Genomic DNA, 17,985 nt, shown 5'->3' on the forward strand with positions numbered 1-17,985 from the left:
TCATGGTTCCAGGTGTCCCCAAGAAAGCTGCATCAACGTCTAGGGTCCATGTGCCCACCTGGAGCTGAGGCTTGGGCTCACTTGGTGAGGTGAATTTACTAACCGTTTTATCTGCTAAATGGATACGAGTAGGACTCCATTTTTTTCTATGGTGAACAAAAAAAGAACTGGCCGGTGAAGAGCTCCATAGAATATAATCGGTCCATGTCATGGACTGAACTGTGAAGAAGGCATTACAGTTGTTTATGTAACCAATGTTGCATTTTTATTAGTAATTTTTTTTCAATCAGAGAGATGAGAGCATTTGGCCCCCTACATTTTTGCAAATTTTTAGAACTGTATTTCTTTTGAGCAATAGAAACTGCATTCCTTTTTGTATCAATGATTCAATTTGTTTTTTTTCAGATTCTCTCAATGGATTTGTACTACCATGATCCTGATGATTGATTATACCGGGATATTTTCTGCCATCATTCACATAAATGGCTTAACTGTCTCAGTGTCTCTTGGATAATTATTCGCAAGGCATTTCCCAGTAGCTCTGCTGTTATCATTTCGCTTAATGGTGGAACATGAATAAACACCGCTTTCCCTGATCCACAGTGCAGGGAGATGTAGTAGGAATAGTCACAGAGGTACCTACAAAGACACACGCATTAGTACATAGTCTTTAGAATTAGAGTCCTAATAATTTCATAACCAAAATTGTCTACAACAAGAGTGAGAGGTGTGTGTGTAAATAAGTTGACCATGCCACAGAATTTCTAAGTAAATATATTTCTAAAAGTGCTTTTGACATGAAATTCTCACCGTATGTCAGTAACAACCCATCCAATCCACACAGGCAAAGAAATCACCATAGATGTCCATAAATTACTGTAAGTTATGTGTAACAATGAGAAATTACACAGGGAAAAAGTATTGAACACAATTACTAACATGTATTTAATACTTTGTACAAAAGCCTTTGTTGGTGATGACCGTTTCAAGAAGCCTTCTGTATGGAGAAACAAGTCGCATGCATTACTCTGGTGTGGCCTATTCATCTACACACTCTTCAAGTCCTAAAGGTCCCGTGGGCTCCTATGAACCCCGAGCTTTAGTTCCTTCTAGACTATATCCTCCCAGTAGTTCACAGGCTTGTCTAAACGTTGTTGAGCAAACTTTTAAATGCGCTTGAACGTGCATTTTGTTCAGCAATGGAGTCTTGCGTGGCGAGCATGCATTTTTTTTAAACAATTGTACCTGCTGATTCCTGTCTTTCTGTAGCTCTTCAACATGTCCTTGGCTCTTGGACAATTCTTCTGATAATTATTTTCACTCTTCTGTGTGAGATCTTGTGGGGTGAAGCACCTGATTGCGGCCAGTTTATGGTGAAATATTGTGCTTTCCACTTCTGGATTATGGCACCAACAGTGCTAACTGTAACCTTCAGTAGTTTAGAAATTCTTCTGTACCCAATGCCATCAGTATGTTTTGCAGCCATTAGGTTGCAAAGGTCTTGAGACAGCTCACTGGTTTTACCCATCACAAGATGTTTCTTGTGTGGCACATTGGTAATGAGACACCTTTTTTATAGGCCATCAGTTGAACCAGGTGATATTATTCTTGACTAAGTAGCAGGATTGCTTTTTTAATGACTGATTGATTTCAACTGCTGTCATGACTTTCTATGGCTTTTTGCACCTCTTTCGTCATGTGTTCAATGTTTTTTCCCTGTGTCATTTCTCATTACACCCAAATTAAGTTATGGACATCTATGGCTTGATTTCTTTGTCCGTGTGGATTGGATGGGTTGTTACCGACATCTGGGGAGAATTTCATGTTATTAACACTTTTAGAAATAGGGATTTTTGTGTGTACTCACCGTAAAATCCTTTTCTCGGGGCCACTCATTGGGGGACACAGGACCATGGGTGTTATGCTGCTGTCACTAGGAGGCTGACACTAAGCTGAGACAAAAAAAAGGTTAGCTCCTCCCCTGCAGTATACTCCCTCATGCTGGCTTCCAGAGACCCAGTTCAGTGCAAAAAGCAGTAGGAGAATAATAACAATATATCATGTAACAGTAGAGTATAACATGTCAAAGAAAGTCAAAAACCGAAAAAGGTAAAGAGCCTAACAGGGTGGGTGCTGTGTCCCCCAATGAGTGGCTCGGAGAAAATGATTTTACTGTGAGTACACACAAAAATCCCTATTTCTCCTTCGCCACATTGGGGGACACAGGACCATGGGACGTCCCAAAGCAGTCCCTGGGAGGGAAACAATACCACGAAATAACTCCGTGTACCATCTGACTGCAAATGCGCGACGGCCGCTTGCAGAACACGTCTGCCAAGGGCCGCGTCCGCAGAGGAATGAATGTGGACGTTGTAGTGCTTTGTGAAAGTATGCAGGCTGGACCACGTTGCGGCCTTGCAAACCTGCTCCGCTGTTGCCTGGTGCCGAATGGCCCAGGAAGCACCCATCGACCGAGTGGAGTGTGCTCTAATCCCCGCCGGGATAGGTCTGCCCCTGACTCGATAAGATTCTTGGATAGCAGACCGAATCCATCTGGCTATCGTGGCCTTAGACGCAGCCAAACCCTTTCTGTGACCCTCCGGGAGAACGAAAAGGGAGTCTGATTTTCGGAAATGAGCCGTTCTGGAAATGTACCTCCTAAGGGCCCGTACCACGTCCAGGGTATGAAGGGCTTTTTCAACCCTGTGTTTTGACTGCGGGCAAAAAAAGAGGGAAGAATGATGTCCTCGTTAAGGTGAAAAGAGGAGACCACCTTAGGGAGAAAAGCCAGAGATGGACGAAGGACTACCTTGTCCTGGTGGAAGGCAAGAAAAGGAGCCCGGCAGGATAAAGCGGCCAATTCTGAGACCCGTCTGAAAGATGTTACGGCCACAAGGAAAGCAACCTTCCAGGAGAGAACACAAAGTGGAATGTCCTGAAGAGGTTTAAAAGGAGGTTCCTGAAGAACCCCCAGGACCAAGTTGAGATCCCAGGTCTCCAACGGCATTCTGTAGGGGGGGTACTACATGGGAGACCCCCTGAATGAAAGTCTTGACTTGAAGGTTGGCAGCGATCCTACGTTGGAATAACACGGATAACGCTGAGATCTGACCTTTGAGGGAACTCAGCGCCAAGCCGGAGTCCAAACCGGACTGAAGGAAATCCAAAATGCAAGGGATAGAGAAAACGAGCGGAGGGCGACCTTGGAGCCTGCACCACGAGAAGAAGGATTTCCAGGTGCGGTGGTAGATGGAAGCGGAAGACTTCTTGCGAGCGCTTATCATGGTGGGAATGACCTGCTGAGAGAAACCGGCTCGAGTTAGAATCCAGGTTTCAACAGCCACACCGTCAAACGTAGGGCCCCTGAGCTCTGGTGGCAGATCGGCCCCTGGCGAAGCAGATCTGGATGGTCTGGTAACCGCCAGGGAACGTCTGCCACGAGCTGAACGAGCTCCGCGTACCAAGCGAGACGTGGCCAATCCGGAGCGACGAGTGACCGGAACCCCCTCCGTCTTGATCTTCCGGATCACCTTCGGCAGTAAGGGAAGCGGAGGAAACACGTACAGGAGTTGGAACTGATGCCACGGGGATATCAGTGCGTCCACTCCGATAGCCTGGGGATCCCGAGAACGAGCAATGAAATTGTGAACCTTGGCGTTCAATCTGGACGCCATCAGATCCACGTCCGGGGTCCCCCAGCGAAGGCAGATCTGCCGAAACACCTCTGGATGGAGTTCCCACTCCCCCGAGGCAAGGCCCTGACGGCTCAGAAAGTCCGCCGCCCAGTTTTCGACGCCCGGAATGTGCACCGCGGAAATGGTGGAATGGTTGGCTTCGGCCCAACGAAGAATGTGGGAGACATCCTGCATCGCCGCCCTGCTGCGGGTACCCCCCTGGTGGTTTATGTATGCCACCGCTGTGACATTGTCCGATTGGACTCGGATTGGGTGACCCGCGAGCAGGGGGTGAAAGAGTCTCAGGGCGAGTCTGATCGCACGAATCTCCAGGATGTTTATAGGGAGCCTCGACTCCCGAAGTGTCCAACGACCCTGGGCAGAGTGGTGAAGAAACACCGCACCCCAGCCGAGGAGACTGGCGTCGGTAGTTACCACTAACCAGCGGATCGGGAGAAAAGACTTCCCCTGGAGGAGAGATGGACCCAGGGTCCACCATACAAGGGATTGTCTGATCCGCGAAGACAAAGGCCATGGACGATCGAGGGATAAGGGACTCCTGTCCCAATTGTCCAGCAGAGCCTGTTGCAAGGGGCGGAGATGGAGTTGAGCGAAAGGAACCGCTTCTATTGTGGCTACCATTTTGCCCAGGATCTTCATGGCGAACCGAATGGGTCGCGGGCGAGGATGGCAGAGCGTCCGAGCTCCATGCTGAAGCTCTTGGGCCTTGGACCGAGGAAGCAAGACCAGTCCCCTTGAGGTGTCCAGGATCATACCCAGAAAGGAGATCCGTCGGGCAGGAATGGGGGAGGACTTGTCCAAGTTGATCAACCAGCCCAGGCGCGAAAGAGAATCCAAGGTAATGTGGACGCTTGCCTTGCAAGCCTGAAAAGACGGACCCTGTATGAGGAGGTCGTCTAAGTAAGGCAACACGACCACTCCTCGAGAATGAAGGATGGCCATGATGGCCGCCATGACTTTCGTGAATACCCTGGGCGCCGTGGCAAGACCAAAGGGTAAGGCCGTGAATTGGAAGTGGTCCTCTAGGATGGCAAAGCGGAGGAACCTTTGGTGTGGCGGGAATATAGGAATATGGAGGTAGGCATCCTTGATGTCTATCGAAGCCAGGTATTCCTCTCTCTCCATCGAGGAGATGACCAACCGAAGCGATTCCATCCTGAAGTGCCGTACCTTTACGCACTTGTTCAGGAGCTTCAGGTCCAAAATGGGGCGCACTTTCCCGTCCTTTTTTGGTACGACGAAGAGGTTTGAGTAAAAACCTCTGAACCTCTCGTGTTCCAGAACCGGAACAATGACCCCACTCTGGCTGAGGGAATGAATGGCGCAAAGAAGGGCGCGAGACTGAGCCCCCGAACTGGGGAGGCGAGAGGGAAAAAACCAAGCTGGAGGGGAGGGAGAGAACTCTATTTTGTAGCCAGACGACACCAGATCCCTGACCCATTCGTCGTGGATGACGGAGAGCCAGACTTGCTGAAAAAGAAGTAGACGTCCGCCTACTTTGGTGGTATCGACTGGAACAGTTCCCGAGTCATTGCGAAGGGAATCTGGCAGGCCTGGACCCTCTGGATCTGGGTTGCCTAGGCTTTCCTCGCCAGGACTGACTCGGCCTGAAAGAGGGACGAACGTCTGAGCGAGCAGATCGGTCCGATCTGGAAGAGGCGGCAGGATTGGACCAGGCTGGGCTGCTACGAAAGGGCCGAAAGAGAAAAATATGGTTGGCGCTGGAAAGCAGCCTTGGGCCCCTGTTGGGGAAGGAACTTGCTCTTTCCCCCTGTAGCGTCAGAAATAAGCTGGTCTAGCTTTTCTCCAAAAAGACGCCCGCTCTGAAAAGGAAGGGAGATCAGAGACCTTTTAGAGGAGGAATCTGCGCGCCACTCTCTGAGCCAAATGGCTCTTCTGATGGTGATGGCGTTTGAAACCGCCGTTGCTGCACAGTTCGCTGCATCGAGGGATGCGTACATCACGTAAATCACCAGCCATGGCAATCTGTTTGGCAAGGTCCGCCACCTCAGATGGGAGATCCTGCTCCTGCACCGATTTTGCTAGGGCATCTGCCCAGGAAACCATCGCCTTGGCCACCCAAGCCGCGGCGAAGGAGGGAAATAGAGAAGAACCTGAGGCTTCGTACACTGAGCGAGCTCGGGAATCTAGCTGGCGTTCTGTGGGGTTTTTAATTGAAGCGCCATCTGTAACGGATGAGAGTTTTGGAAGCAAGGCGCGAAACCGGAGGGTCTACCAAAGGGGACTCCGCCCAGTCTTTAAACGAGATCTGCGGAAAAAGGATACTTCGATTCCAGGGCCTTTTTGCCCGTGAAACGCTTATCCGGACGCTCCCTGTGTCGCCTGACTATATCCAGGAAATCTGGGTGAGAGGCAAACGTCTTATGGGAACGCTTGGCTCTAGTAAAGGAGACTGAGTGGTCCGGAGCCGAATTAGGGTCATCGTCCACTCTGAGGGCGTGATTGACTGCCTCAATGAGAGAGTCAACTGTAGATCTAAACTCCGGAGCATCCGGGTCTAAGGATACATCGGACTCATATACAGAGTCGTGAACGCTACGAGCCCCTAAAGAGGGTGAGTGAGAGGTGGAGCTGCCAGAACCTGACTGGCGAGGAGAGTGCTCAGGAGAGGTAGTGCAGATCCGTTTTCTGGATGACCGTGCCTCTTTCCGGAGAGAGCGGCCCCTGCTGGCCGACGATTCCCCTGTTACGGAGGGATCTCTTAACCCATGAAAAGGATTGCCCCGCTCCCCAGGCGGGTTCTGAATGGATTTGATGGCATTGGCTAAAAAATCCACGGACTGAGACAGTGAAGCGACCCACGCAGGGGGACTAGCTACCCCGGGGTCGGTGGCGGTGGAGGGCTCCTGGGCACTTGGGGCATCGCAGGCTGAGCAGAGGGGGGAACTCTGAGGCCGAGGAAGTGGAGCCTGGCAGGTGGTACACGCAGAAAAAAAAGGTAGTATGCACCTTTGAGGACTTTTTAGACTTTGACTGGGACATGGTGCACCCTAATGTAAGATAGACCTCAGGGTCTATAACTAAGGAAGCGAGGGTGGCGCTGCAGGGGAGAACCTGACGTGGTCTCCTTACCCGAGGTCCTGTGTCCCGCAAAGGGAGAGAGAGAGAGAGAGGCGGCGGTTGTTGGCGACAGTCGGCGATCAAAACGCTGCACGTGAGGGAAGCTGTTATGATCCTTAGTGGTTGAGGATCACAAATTACTCCAGCTAAGTAACAAACATAGGACAAGCTCTAGGGAGGTGGCAAACTGGACTGACCCCAAATCTGAACCTATCCAAACACACTAGAAGTAGCCGGTGAACGTGCCTAAAAATCCTAGACGTCTCGAGCCAGCCTGAGGAACTAACTACCCCTAGAGAGAAAGAAAGACCTCTCTTGCCTCCAGAGAAATAATCCCCAAAGATATAGAAGCCCCCAACAGATAATAACGGTGAGGTAAGAGGAAGGCACATACACAGGGGTGAAAGCAGATTCAGCAAATGAGGCCCACTAATACTAGATAGCAGAAAATAGAAAAAGGGAATCTATGCGGTCAGTAAAAAACCCTTACAAAATATCCACTCTGAGATTTCAAGAACCCCCACACCAACTAACGGTGTGGGGGGAGAAACTCAGTCCCCTAGAGCAACCAGCAAGCGAGGAAATCACATTTTAGCGAGCTGGACTAAAAACATAATGAACACTGATAATCAAAAAATGATCAAACAAAAACTTAGCTTGTCTTGGAGAGACTGGGAGCAAGGTAGCCACAAGGAATCTGAAGAGCACTGAATACATTGATAGCAGGCAAGGAACTGAGTCTCCAGGTGAGCTAAATAGGAAATCAACCAAGGATAACGAACCAGCTGATGCAGCCAACCTGCAGAAAGACAACACTACACAGTACCGCTTGTGACCACTAGAGGGAGCCCAAAAATAGAATTCACAACAGGAAGCTGCTGGAGCTGCGGCGTGTAGAGGAAAAACCAAGATGGCCGCCGAGATTAGAGAGGAGATCTCGCAGACAGCGAGAAGCGCCAGGACCGGGGGGGTGGCGCCGCAGGATGACGCGAAAAGGGGGGCGGAGCCTATCGGGATGCGGCCTGTGCTAGGCCGAAGCCGGGGAGTAAATTTGCGGCTTCGGCCCGGCGCGCAGCCGCTGAACGCTGGAGGCTAAGGGGCCCAGAAATAAACGTGCCGCTGGTAAAAAGGAGCCCTCCGAACCGCAGAGCGGCCGACCCCCCCCCTGAGGCACTTACCCCGAAAAGAGGGGGAACGCTGACTCTTGTTGCCCACAGGAACCTGTCAGGTGAGCTGTGCCCGGGGGTCTCTAGAATAGGACGGTGCAGGGATCGGGGAGCCTCCATCCACCATCCCCTGAAAAAGGGGGTGGAGAGGAACCGTCCGCCTCCTTCCATCATCCGCTCTTTTTCAGTGGTGATGCAGTGGGGGCTGCACGGACGCCACGGTGGAATAGTGCCTCTGTACAGCCGAGGGTGAAACCTGGTGGGCAGGGCATATGTCCGGCAATAAAAGGCCTGGCTGCAGAAGAGGATACTGGAGGTCACACATCAGTGCTCGTCTGTTACTCGGGGAGAGATCGGTGCCCGTGAAAGGGGCCCATCACTCATCAAAATCAGCTCAGGCAGTGGCTTCCCACGTTGCAGGAGAGGATACGGAGAGTTGAAACGCCCGTGCTCGCCTGTTGTTGGTCCGGGGGAGATCGGAACATGAAAGAATCCGTCACCCCCTTCGTCCGGAATAGAAAGGTTTAAATTCCAGTGTGCCTCCTACGGACACTAAGCTTGAACTGGGTCTCTGGAAGCCAGCATGAGGGTGTATACTGCAGGGGAGGAGCTAACCTTTTTTGTCTCAGCTTAGTGTCAGCCTCCTAGTGACAGCAGCATAACACCCATGGTCCTGTGTCCCCCAATGTGGCGAAGGAGAAATATACTTACTTAGAAAGTTGATATGTTCAATACTTATTTCACCAGCTGTGTGTGTATAACATAATTATATTTTAGAGATTATAGAGTTTACTAAAGGAATAAATCGATCTGCAGGACCTTGGTCCAGCTGCAAATTAAGTATTCTAAAGCCAGCGGACAGGAACTCTGAACTGTCTTCTACCTGCCAGAGTCCCCATCATCAATTCCTCTGGTTTGTAGACCTGTCATCATTGCTAATCAGATGAGGTGCCAGGCATGCCAGCAGGTAGGAGGTCTGCAGAGTTCCTGTTCAGCAGCCATGGACTAAGGGCATGACCGCTGGCCAAAGCTACTGCAAATGCATTGCTCATCTCTAATATATTATGAATGAGAAAATTGATATGCAGGACCTTGTATGGATATAAATATTTACATTACTGAGCAATTGTTTTAGCCAAGTGTGGAAAAATGCTGCAAAGAATGAATGCTTTAAAAAAATAGAAGTGTTAACTTGCATTTTTTTAATTGCTAAAAATAAAGTGAATAACCCAAAGTGTAAATCAAATCAATATTTGTTGTGACCACTTTAACTGTGAAACACTCAATTTTAGGAACACTTGCACTCAATTTTGAGGGAAATGGGCAGGGAGATTGTCCCCAACATGGAGAGCTAACCATCTTCTCTGTGGGGGCCATATCATCACTTCTAGGATGACTTGTTCTTTCACCTTACAGGTCATACACACCTATAATCGGGGATGGTATAGTACAGTAGACAGTGTTTGGCCAAGGAAACTTAGCGGAACAGATGAGACACATACTTACGATTGAAATCATAAGATGCCGGTGTCACAGGTTCCTTCTCCGGTACCACACAATCAACAGAGCCAGCGAAGAGTGAACTATCCCAAGACCTTTATTTAGGCAAAAGTACGAAAGGTCCATATACGATCCACCACACAAAAGCTACAAATATTCCAGAACACAAATGCAGTTCAGTTACAGGATAAAATTCCAACAATCCAGCACAGAGGATAACAGTCCATATTCCCTTCTTTCTCTCTCTGATGTGCTGTGTTCACTTCATAGTTCCAAACAAGACTGATCTGTGTCTCACCTCCCCAATCACAGGTTAGGGGGGTGGGTCACAGGGGCTCATTGTTTCAACAAGCTAGGTCAACATGTCATTAGCATTTTAGCAAACAACATTATTCACTGACCCTGTGGAGAGATAACAATACAGAACTGTGGGGAGAATATCAGATGGCAAATAACTCAACACCATGAAAATAAGTAAAATAGAAATATACACAAAATGATACCCACATAGCATATCACACCATCGCCATGTCTTCACCCCAAAACTGGCAGCAAATAGTGGGTCCCAGCTACACCCACCTATTGTTCAGAGAAGTAAGTTTACAAGTTGTCTTCATGGAAAAATTCCTGTCAAAAAGTCATGCAATTGATGGAAACAAGGCCAAGAAACTTGGCTATGCATGAAAATATAGCAACTGGGTGCAGAAAAATGGCACCAAGTGTGAAATATTTGGTTGTACCAAAGCGTAGTTTGTTAGCTGAAAGACTGGACAACAGTGAGTGTCTGCAAGTAACAGAGGAGGCTTTATTTAATCAGAGTTGGGGGATTTGATGAAGATTATTGGTGTTTGCAATGGCAGATATTTTAGCATCATGCAATACCATCAGGGAAGACCACAACCCCAAACATACAGCAATATCATTAAATTGACTCAGTCAGCACAGAACGACTGTTCAAATTAAGTACAGCAGCTTGGTGCTTTACTGTGGTGCCAATGATTTATATACACCCTCCCGCCTGTTTGTTTTCCCTAAATTTGCAACCCACTCTTCTTTGATTGACTGTTCTGGCTTCATAGAGCCAGAGAAGGGATGAGATAGATGGAAACCAAGCAGGTTGGAAGGTGTATATAAATGATTGGTCCCACCATGATGCACATAGTGCCTGCAGTGGGTGTAAACAGTCATTCCGTGCTGACAGTCCCTTTAAGAACTATTTACAGTGAAAGGTAGAACAAGGAGCCCTGGAAGTGATGATATGGCCCCCACAGAGCACTGATTTGAACATCATTGAGTCTGTGGGATTACATGAAAAGGCAGCACAGGGTTTGCGCAAGCCTATATCCACAGAAGATCTGTGGTTAGTGCTCCAAGATGTTTGGAAGAAACTCCCTGCCGAGTTTCTTCAAAAACTGTATTCAAGTGTACCTAGAAGAATTAATGTTTTGATGGCAAAAGGTAATTGCACCGAATATTGGCTAGATTTAGATTTTTTGTTCATTCACTTTTTGTTAACTTCTAAAAATAAAACTATGCACACCTATTTTTGAATGTGTTATTACTTTGCAGCATTTTTCCCACAACTATTATAATACTTTTGCACAATACTGTGTATGAATGTACGGCTGTGATAAGTATCTATATAAATGCCTTGTAATGTTTTAATTTCCTGTTCTGTCCAGATGTCACCGTATCCCAGAATTCCAAGCGGAGGAAGTTCACCAACCGCCATATTGGGACACCCAAGTGATGTGTGTCTCAATATTGAAACTGCTGCTGGTACTAACCTATTGCGCAGTACCACCAGCGGAACACCGTCATAAACACGCCGCCGCCGGGATCAGCCAATTGATTCACTGACTGCCACCAGTCTGATTTAGGCGGCCTGATTTAGGCCGGGTTCACATTTGCGTCTGTACACAGCGAACGATCCACATGCGTCACGCGTACATATCCATACCTCCCAACTTTTGAAGAAGGCAAAGAGGGACAAAGGTTGCGGCGCGTGCAGCGGCAAATTTTATGCCATGCCTCTGACCACACCCATTTCAACTAGTCACACCCATATCCACGCCCCAACCACACCCATTTAGCAATCCTGATTACAACGTTTCATGAACAATAATAAACAAAAAAATATGGCCACACAGTGCTCCATACTGTATAATGGCCCCACATGATGCTCCATACTGTATAATGGCCACACAGTGCTCCATACTGTATAATGGTCACACAATGCACTACACTGTATAATGGCCACAGTGCTCCGTACAGTATAATGGCCCTACATGATGCTCCGTACAGTATAATGGCCCCACATGATGCTCCATACTGTATAATGGCCCCACATGATGCTCCATACTGTATAATGGCCCCACATGATGCTCCATACTGTATAATGGCCCCACATGATGCTCCATACTGTATAATGGCCCCACATGATGCTCCATACTGTATAATGGCCACACAATGCACCACACTGTATAATGGCCACACAGTGCTCAGTACTGTATAATGGCCCCACGATGCTCAATGTATAATGGCCACACGATGCTCAATACTGTATAATGGCAACGCAGTGCTCCATACTGTATAATGGCAACACAGTGCTCCATACTGTATAATGGCCCCACATGACGCTGCGTACAGTATAATGGCCATACATGATTCTCCATACTATACAGTGGCCCCACATGATGCGGCGTACAGTATAATGGCCCCACATGATGCTCCATAATGTATAATGGCCCCACAGCGCTCTATACTGTATAATGGCCCCACATGATGCTCCATACTGTATAATGGCCCCACACGATGCTCCGAACTGTATGATGGCCACACATGATGCTTTGTACAGTATAATGGCCCCACATGATGCTGGGTACAGTATAATGGCCCCACATGATGCTCCATACTGTATGATGGCCCCACATGATGCTCCATACTGTATAATAGCCCCACATAATGCTCAATACTTTATAATGGCCACACAATGCTCTATACTGTATAATGGCCCCACATGATGCTCCATACTGTATAATGGCCCCACATGATGCTGCGTACAGTATAATGGCCCCACATGATGCTCCATACTGTATAATGGCCCCACATGATGCTGCGTACAGTATAATGGTCCCACATGATGCTCCATACTGTATGATGGCCCCACATGATGCTCCATACTGAATAATAGCCCCACATAATGCTCAATATTTTATAATGGCCACACAACGCTCTATACTGTATAATGGCCCCACATGATGCTCCATACTGTATAATGGCCCCACATGATGCTGCATACAGTATAATGGCCCCACATGATGCTCCATACTGTATGATGGCCCCACATGATGTTCCATACTGTATAATGGCCCCACATGATGCTCCAAACTGTATGATGGCCACACATGATGCTTTGTACAGTGTAATGGCTCCATGTGATGCTCCGTACTGTATAATGGTTCCACGCGATGCTGGGTACAGTATAATGGCCCCACATGATGCTGGGTACAGTATAATGGCCCCTCATGATGCTGGGTACAGTATAATGGCCCCTCATGATGCTGGGTACAGTATAATGGGCCCCTCATGATGCTGGGTACAGTATAATGGGCCCACATGATGCTGGGTACAGTATAATGGGCCCACATGATGCTGGGTACAGTATAATGGGCCCACATGATGCTGGGTACAGTATAATGGGCCCACATGATGCTAGGTACAGTATAATGGGCCCAGTTACCCCACCCCCATCACTGCCTTCTCCCCAACCTCCATCATTGCCTTCTCCATCACCACACACACACACACCTCTCACCGTACTCCCTTGCAGCAACCGGCAGCTTCCTCTCCCGCGGTGCTGAATGATGTCATCCAGCCACGCTGCTGACTGCTCACGTCACTGCAGCTCCGGTACGCCACTGACAGACCTCTCCGTGTCTCCTGTGCCAGTCAGTGTCAGAGCGAGCAGCAATATCAGCTCCGATCCAACACAGCTAGCAGTTTAAAGCAGCGGTACATTTGGTCTGAGGCCATGTGGGAAAAGGAGGATCCCGGCCAGGACAGCGGAACAGAGTCTCAAAATTGGGAATGTCCCGTTGGATCCGAGATGGGAGTTATGCACACGCGACTCCGCGCCATACACCTCATACACACGCGGCTCCGCTCCGTACACGTGGCTCCGCTCCGTACACCTCGTACACACACAGCTCTGCTACATCCACACTGTAAACTCCTCCTGACCCCACACAAACTTACCCTCATCCAGCACCATGACAGCACCGCAGAGTCCTGTCCTACATGCACATAGGCCCCTGATCATGCGACCCCTGACTCATCCCCCTCCTGTGAACTCATCACAGGTCCTGTGCAACAGAGCAGCTATATGCGGTGTGCGGCTCTGCGGGTGAAGGTATGTGGCTCTGCAGTGCAGGAAGGAAGCAAAAGACAATACTGACATTACAGCATGGGATCACAGTGGATTCATTTTGTGAGGTAAAATATTACACTGACTGTTTTTTAAAAAATATTTTACCTCACAAAATGTATCCTCTGCAATCTCCTGCTGTAATGTCAGTATTGTCTTTTGCTTCCTCCCCTGCCCAGGAGCTGTGTTATGTTCGGTACACGGTCAGATACAGACAAATTTTAAAATGAACTTTTATTCATGGGAAAACCGCTTTAAAAAGCATATATCAACGCCAACATGGCTCCTCATAAAAAGTACGCCAATGACAATGAAAGGAAAGCAGCAAAGGCACAACATCGAAGACAACAAAGGGCAAATGAGACTCCTGAAGAGCAACAGCATCGCTGGGACAAAAACAATGCATATAAGCGTAGGCATCAAGCACATGAGTCCCCTGATGCAAAAGTCATTAGATTATCACAGGATGCCATTAGGCAACAACAGCCCCGCATGCCTGCCCCCATCGTGACATTACCGCCCTCCCGATGAGATAGCATCGGGCCTCCATCTAGTATAATTATAAACCCCTAAACATTACCCGCGCTTCATCAGTGTCAATCAGCTGTATATATACTGGCCTCCTATAGCATGGTCACTGGGGGCTGATGAGTTGCAAGGCAGCTTAGGGCCTAATAAAGTTAAGGATTTGTGCTAGATAAGAAGAGCTCTACTGGCATGTGTCTATGAAATCTGACATGATCAATTGACAAACTGTTGTGTAGTTTATGATCAGTTTCATGCTAAAAACAAACTCAGGTATTACTGTACTATGCTTTCCTTTTCCAAACAAGGCCAAAACATAGATCTGATTTTATTTTTTTATTTTTTTACCTCCCAGCATCACTGGAATGGATAACATCAACCCCTGGACATGATATGTTTTTGCAGACGCTTTTCATATTAACGGCAGACTCTATTCTTTCCGGTCCTTCCAGCAAACAGCAGCCTCCTTGTGGGTGAGCGCCGCTGAGGTCTCCCTCCATGTAGCCTTTGTTTCTTCCGCATTGCTCCAGGGCAATTGCTTTGGATGAAGCCGACATTCCAACATGCACAGACAGCTGGTAGATTTTGCCAACAAAGAATAACAGGAAATGAACGCCATCAAAGGCAGGTTGTTTAGAAGTCTCATTTAGGAATGAAATAGAACAAAAACATATAATAATCTTAAAGGTAAATTTAGATGACAACTTTACATTTTACAGGAAAGAATAGCACAGCGCACTGCACTCTTGTTTCCTATATATAAAAAAGTGAATGTTCTGTTTATGCACCAAGTGTAATAGCCAAATGTATGTTACTCCCACCACCACATATAAACAGGGAGTTTCAAGTGTTTTACAATCCGACAAACACTTGAGGAATTGGGGCCTGTGTGCAAAATAGCCTTATTTATTCTGATAGAACAGGCCAACACAACATACGGCCCACCGAAGGATCTTATGCGGCCCCCAGAGCTGTCTGGGAGATGCCACTTCCTTCTCCTTATAGTCAAATGTATCCGCGTCTTTCAGACGCAAATACATTTGAACACTGTGGCCCCGGGACTGGGGCAGAGTCAGTCACACTGCTGCCTGCACCTCAGAGGAGCGGAGACGGCGCAGGCAATAGTAAGCGCTCCATCAGGGAGCCGAAGATTAAATGGTTTATCATTGCAGATGAGGAAGTAGAGCGTTAGTAGGGGACATAATGGGGGTACAATTGTCAAAGGGGCACAGTTTTGTGAGAAGCAGGGTGCTTTATTCAGAGGGGCAGTATGCGGGGGTATATTTTGGAAAGGAGCAGTGTATGGGGACAGGATATTTTGTGCAGAAAGCACAGTGAGGGGCAATTATTTATCCAGGGGAACATCATGGAAGATACTTTTATGTCTTAAGGGCACTGTGTCTGGAAGTGCCTCAGGACGGAGAATAAGGAAGTCTGCAAAGACTAGCTTTGGACAGACAGTGACTGCAAACTTTTAGCAAAGGCCTGGATAATTCCTTCAGTACACAACGAAATGCACCAAAATTAAGGAGCAAAAAAGACCACCAAATTTGTGCTCAAGCATGATACACTGTTAAATTGTCGTATTTGAACAGAACTTAGATTACTAAGGCTACGTTCACATTTGCGGTCCTCGCCGCAGCGGCGCCGCATGCATCATGCGCCCCTATATTTAACATGGGGGCGCATGCACATGCGGTGCACTTGCGTTTGGCGCCGCATGCGTCCCTGCGGCGCCCGCGTCGGGGCGCAGAGGACGCAGCAAGTTGCATTTTTGCTGCGTCCAAAATCAATGAAAAAAAGGACGCATGCGGCGCAAAACGCAGCGTTGTGCATGCGTTTTGCCGCGTTTTTGTTTGCGTTGTGCGCTGCGGCGCCGACGCTGCGGCGCACAACGCAAATGTGAACGTAGCCTAACACATGTGATGGACCAACCTGTGGCTGCAACTCTGTCCAAATCCAGTTGACTTTCTTTTCTACCTCGCTATACTGTACAGGAAGCTCCATGATTTTGAGTTGAACATCGTCTCCAAGTCCAAGTTTTTCCAGCTCCTGCAAAGAGATAGTGAATTACAAATTTTCATAAAATTCCCTATCATGAAGCAGATGGGGTCACTTTGGCCTATGATCCAGCAGTGTTTTCAGTCATGCCCAAAAGCGCAGTCAACCACAATTTTGTGCACCTCTGAAATAATGGACACCACCGTTGAAGAGAGGCCAGACGGAGTGTAGAGTAACTCTGCCTGTCTCATTACAGTGAATGGAGCTGTAGAGGTTCTGTCTGAATTATGCACTTTTGAGATTTAGAAGGAAACAGCTTATTTAGATGCTCAGGATAGAGCACAGAATAAATGTGAACAGAGCCTTAAGTTATCTAACATGTCCTGTACTCTAAATTGCTATCAAGAAAAGCTTCAACTCAGTCCACAAAAAACAAGCTGTCACGCTGCAGTTATGCAGGTAGATGCACGCTCCACTAGATGGCAGTAGAGTGGAGGGAAGACTGCAACACTTGGCAGAGCAGACCTGCATCGAGGCCACCACCAGGTGGCAACAAAGTAGTCAAACAAGCCGCGTCAAAACCAGGAGAGTAACGTAGTACAAAGGGGAAAATCAACTCAAAGACGTGCCAGAGGGTCAATACCAGATGGAAGCAGAAGTAACAGGTAAAAGACAGAGTCAGGTCAGAGTCAAAGCCGAGTCAAATACCAGAGAGTCCAAACATGAAGGGAAAAACACTGAGTCAAAACGGGCAAGGTGAATGAACAGACATGGGAACAGTCAGGAATCGCAGCAGTACAAATCAGGATAAAAGCAGAGTCAGCTACTCACGCCGTAGGCAGAAGCTATAACTGACACTGCCTGCAGGATGCAGTGGAGATAAATAGCAAACCTGAGACCAGACTGAGGGTGAGAAAAGTTAACCTCTGACGTGATCAGTTCGGGAAAAGGGAAGACAAGACTCAAAACCCGGTCTGGATCATGACAAGCCTCCCACTCAGATCTGTCATCTGTTATCTAAAATATAGGGGGTTTCACCATTACTGATAGCACAAAAATTATGGAAAAGCAACATTGCTCACTCTCCCACACCCCGAGAGAAATCTGGCAAAATATGCACTTACAAATCCAAAATGTCCCACTCCCTTCTGCGCCCCACAGGGTGCCTAAACCACATTTACCATTCGAACTCCACATGGTAAGCATTACTGTAGTGAAGAGAGACCATTTAATTTATGTGGTGCATGTCTCCAGAAGCACGAGCTGGGCAAAATATACTAGGCATTACAATGTACTAGGCACTACAATGACATATTTGCAATTTTCACACTACAATGTCCACTGCTGCTTGTTTCTGGAAAAGTCAAAATCATCACTATACCCATAGATGAATTCCCAGATTGGTGCAATTTCCAAAATGGGGTCACTTGAGGAGGGATTCTGCTCTTTTGGCTCTTGGGGGCTTCACAAATGGAGTCTGCAAACTATTCTAGGAAAATCTGCACTCCAAAAGTCAGCCTCCTTCCCACCCACCCGAGCCCTGCTGTGTGGCCAAACAGTAATATACAGCCACGTTTGGGATATTGCCACT

At 47.9% G+C, this 17,985-nt stretch overlaps 1 protein-coding gene across 4 annotated transcripts in view; it reads right to left on the reverse strand.

Moving 5' to 3' along the window:
- Positions 1 to 239: 239 nt before the first annotated feature.
- Positions 240 to 17,985, reverse strand: part of PGPEP1L (pyroglutamyl-peptidase I like) — a 52,678-nt gene continuing 34,932 nt past the window's right edge. For all 4 annotated transcript variants that reach the window (XM_077263396.1, XM_077263397.1, XM_077263398.1 and 1 more), the window contains exons 4-6: positions 16,329 to 16,445; positions 14,742 to 14,968; positions 240 to 639 (exon numbers count right to left, since the gene is read on the reverse strand). In XM_077263396.1, coding sequence (XP_077119511.1) covers positions 471 to 639; positions 14,742 to 14,968; positions 16,329 to 16,445 — 513 coding nt within the window. In that variant the 3' untranslated portion in view covers positions 240 to 470. The remainder of the gene's footprint in view (positions 640 to 14,741; positions 14,969 to 16,328; positions 16,446 to 17,985) is intronic.

Source organism: Ranitomeya variabilis, chromosome 5 (genome assembly GCF_051348905.1).
Source record: "Ranitomeya variabilis isolate aRanVar5 chromosome 5, aRanVar5.hap1, whole genome shotgun sequence".
NCBI lineage: Eukaryota > Metazoa > Chordata > Amphibia > Anura > Dendrobatidae > Ranitomeya > Ranitomeya variabilis.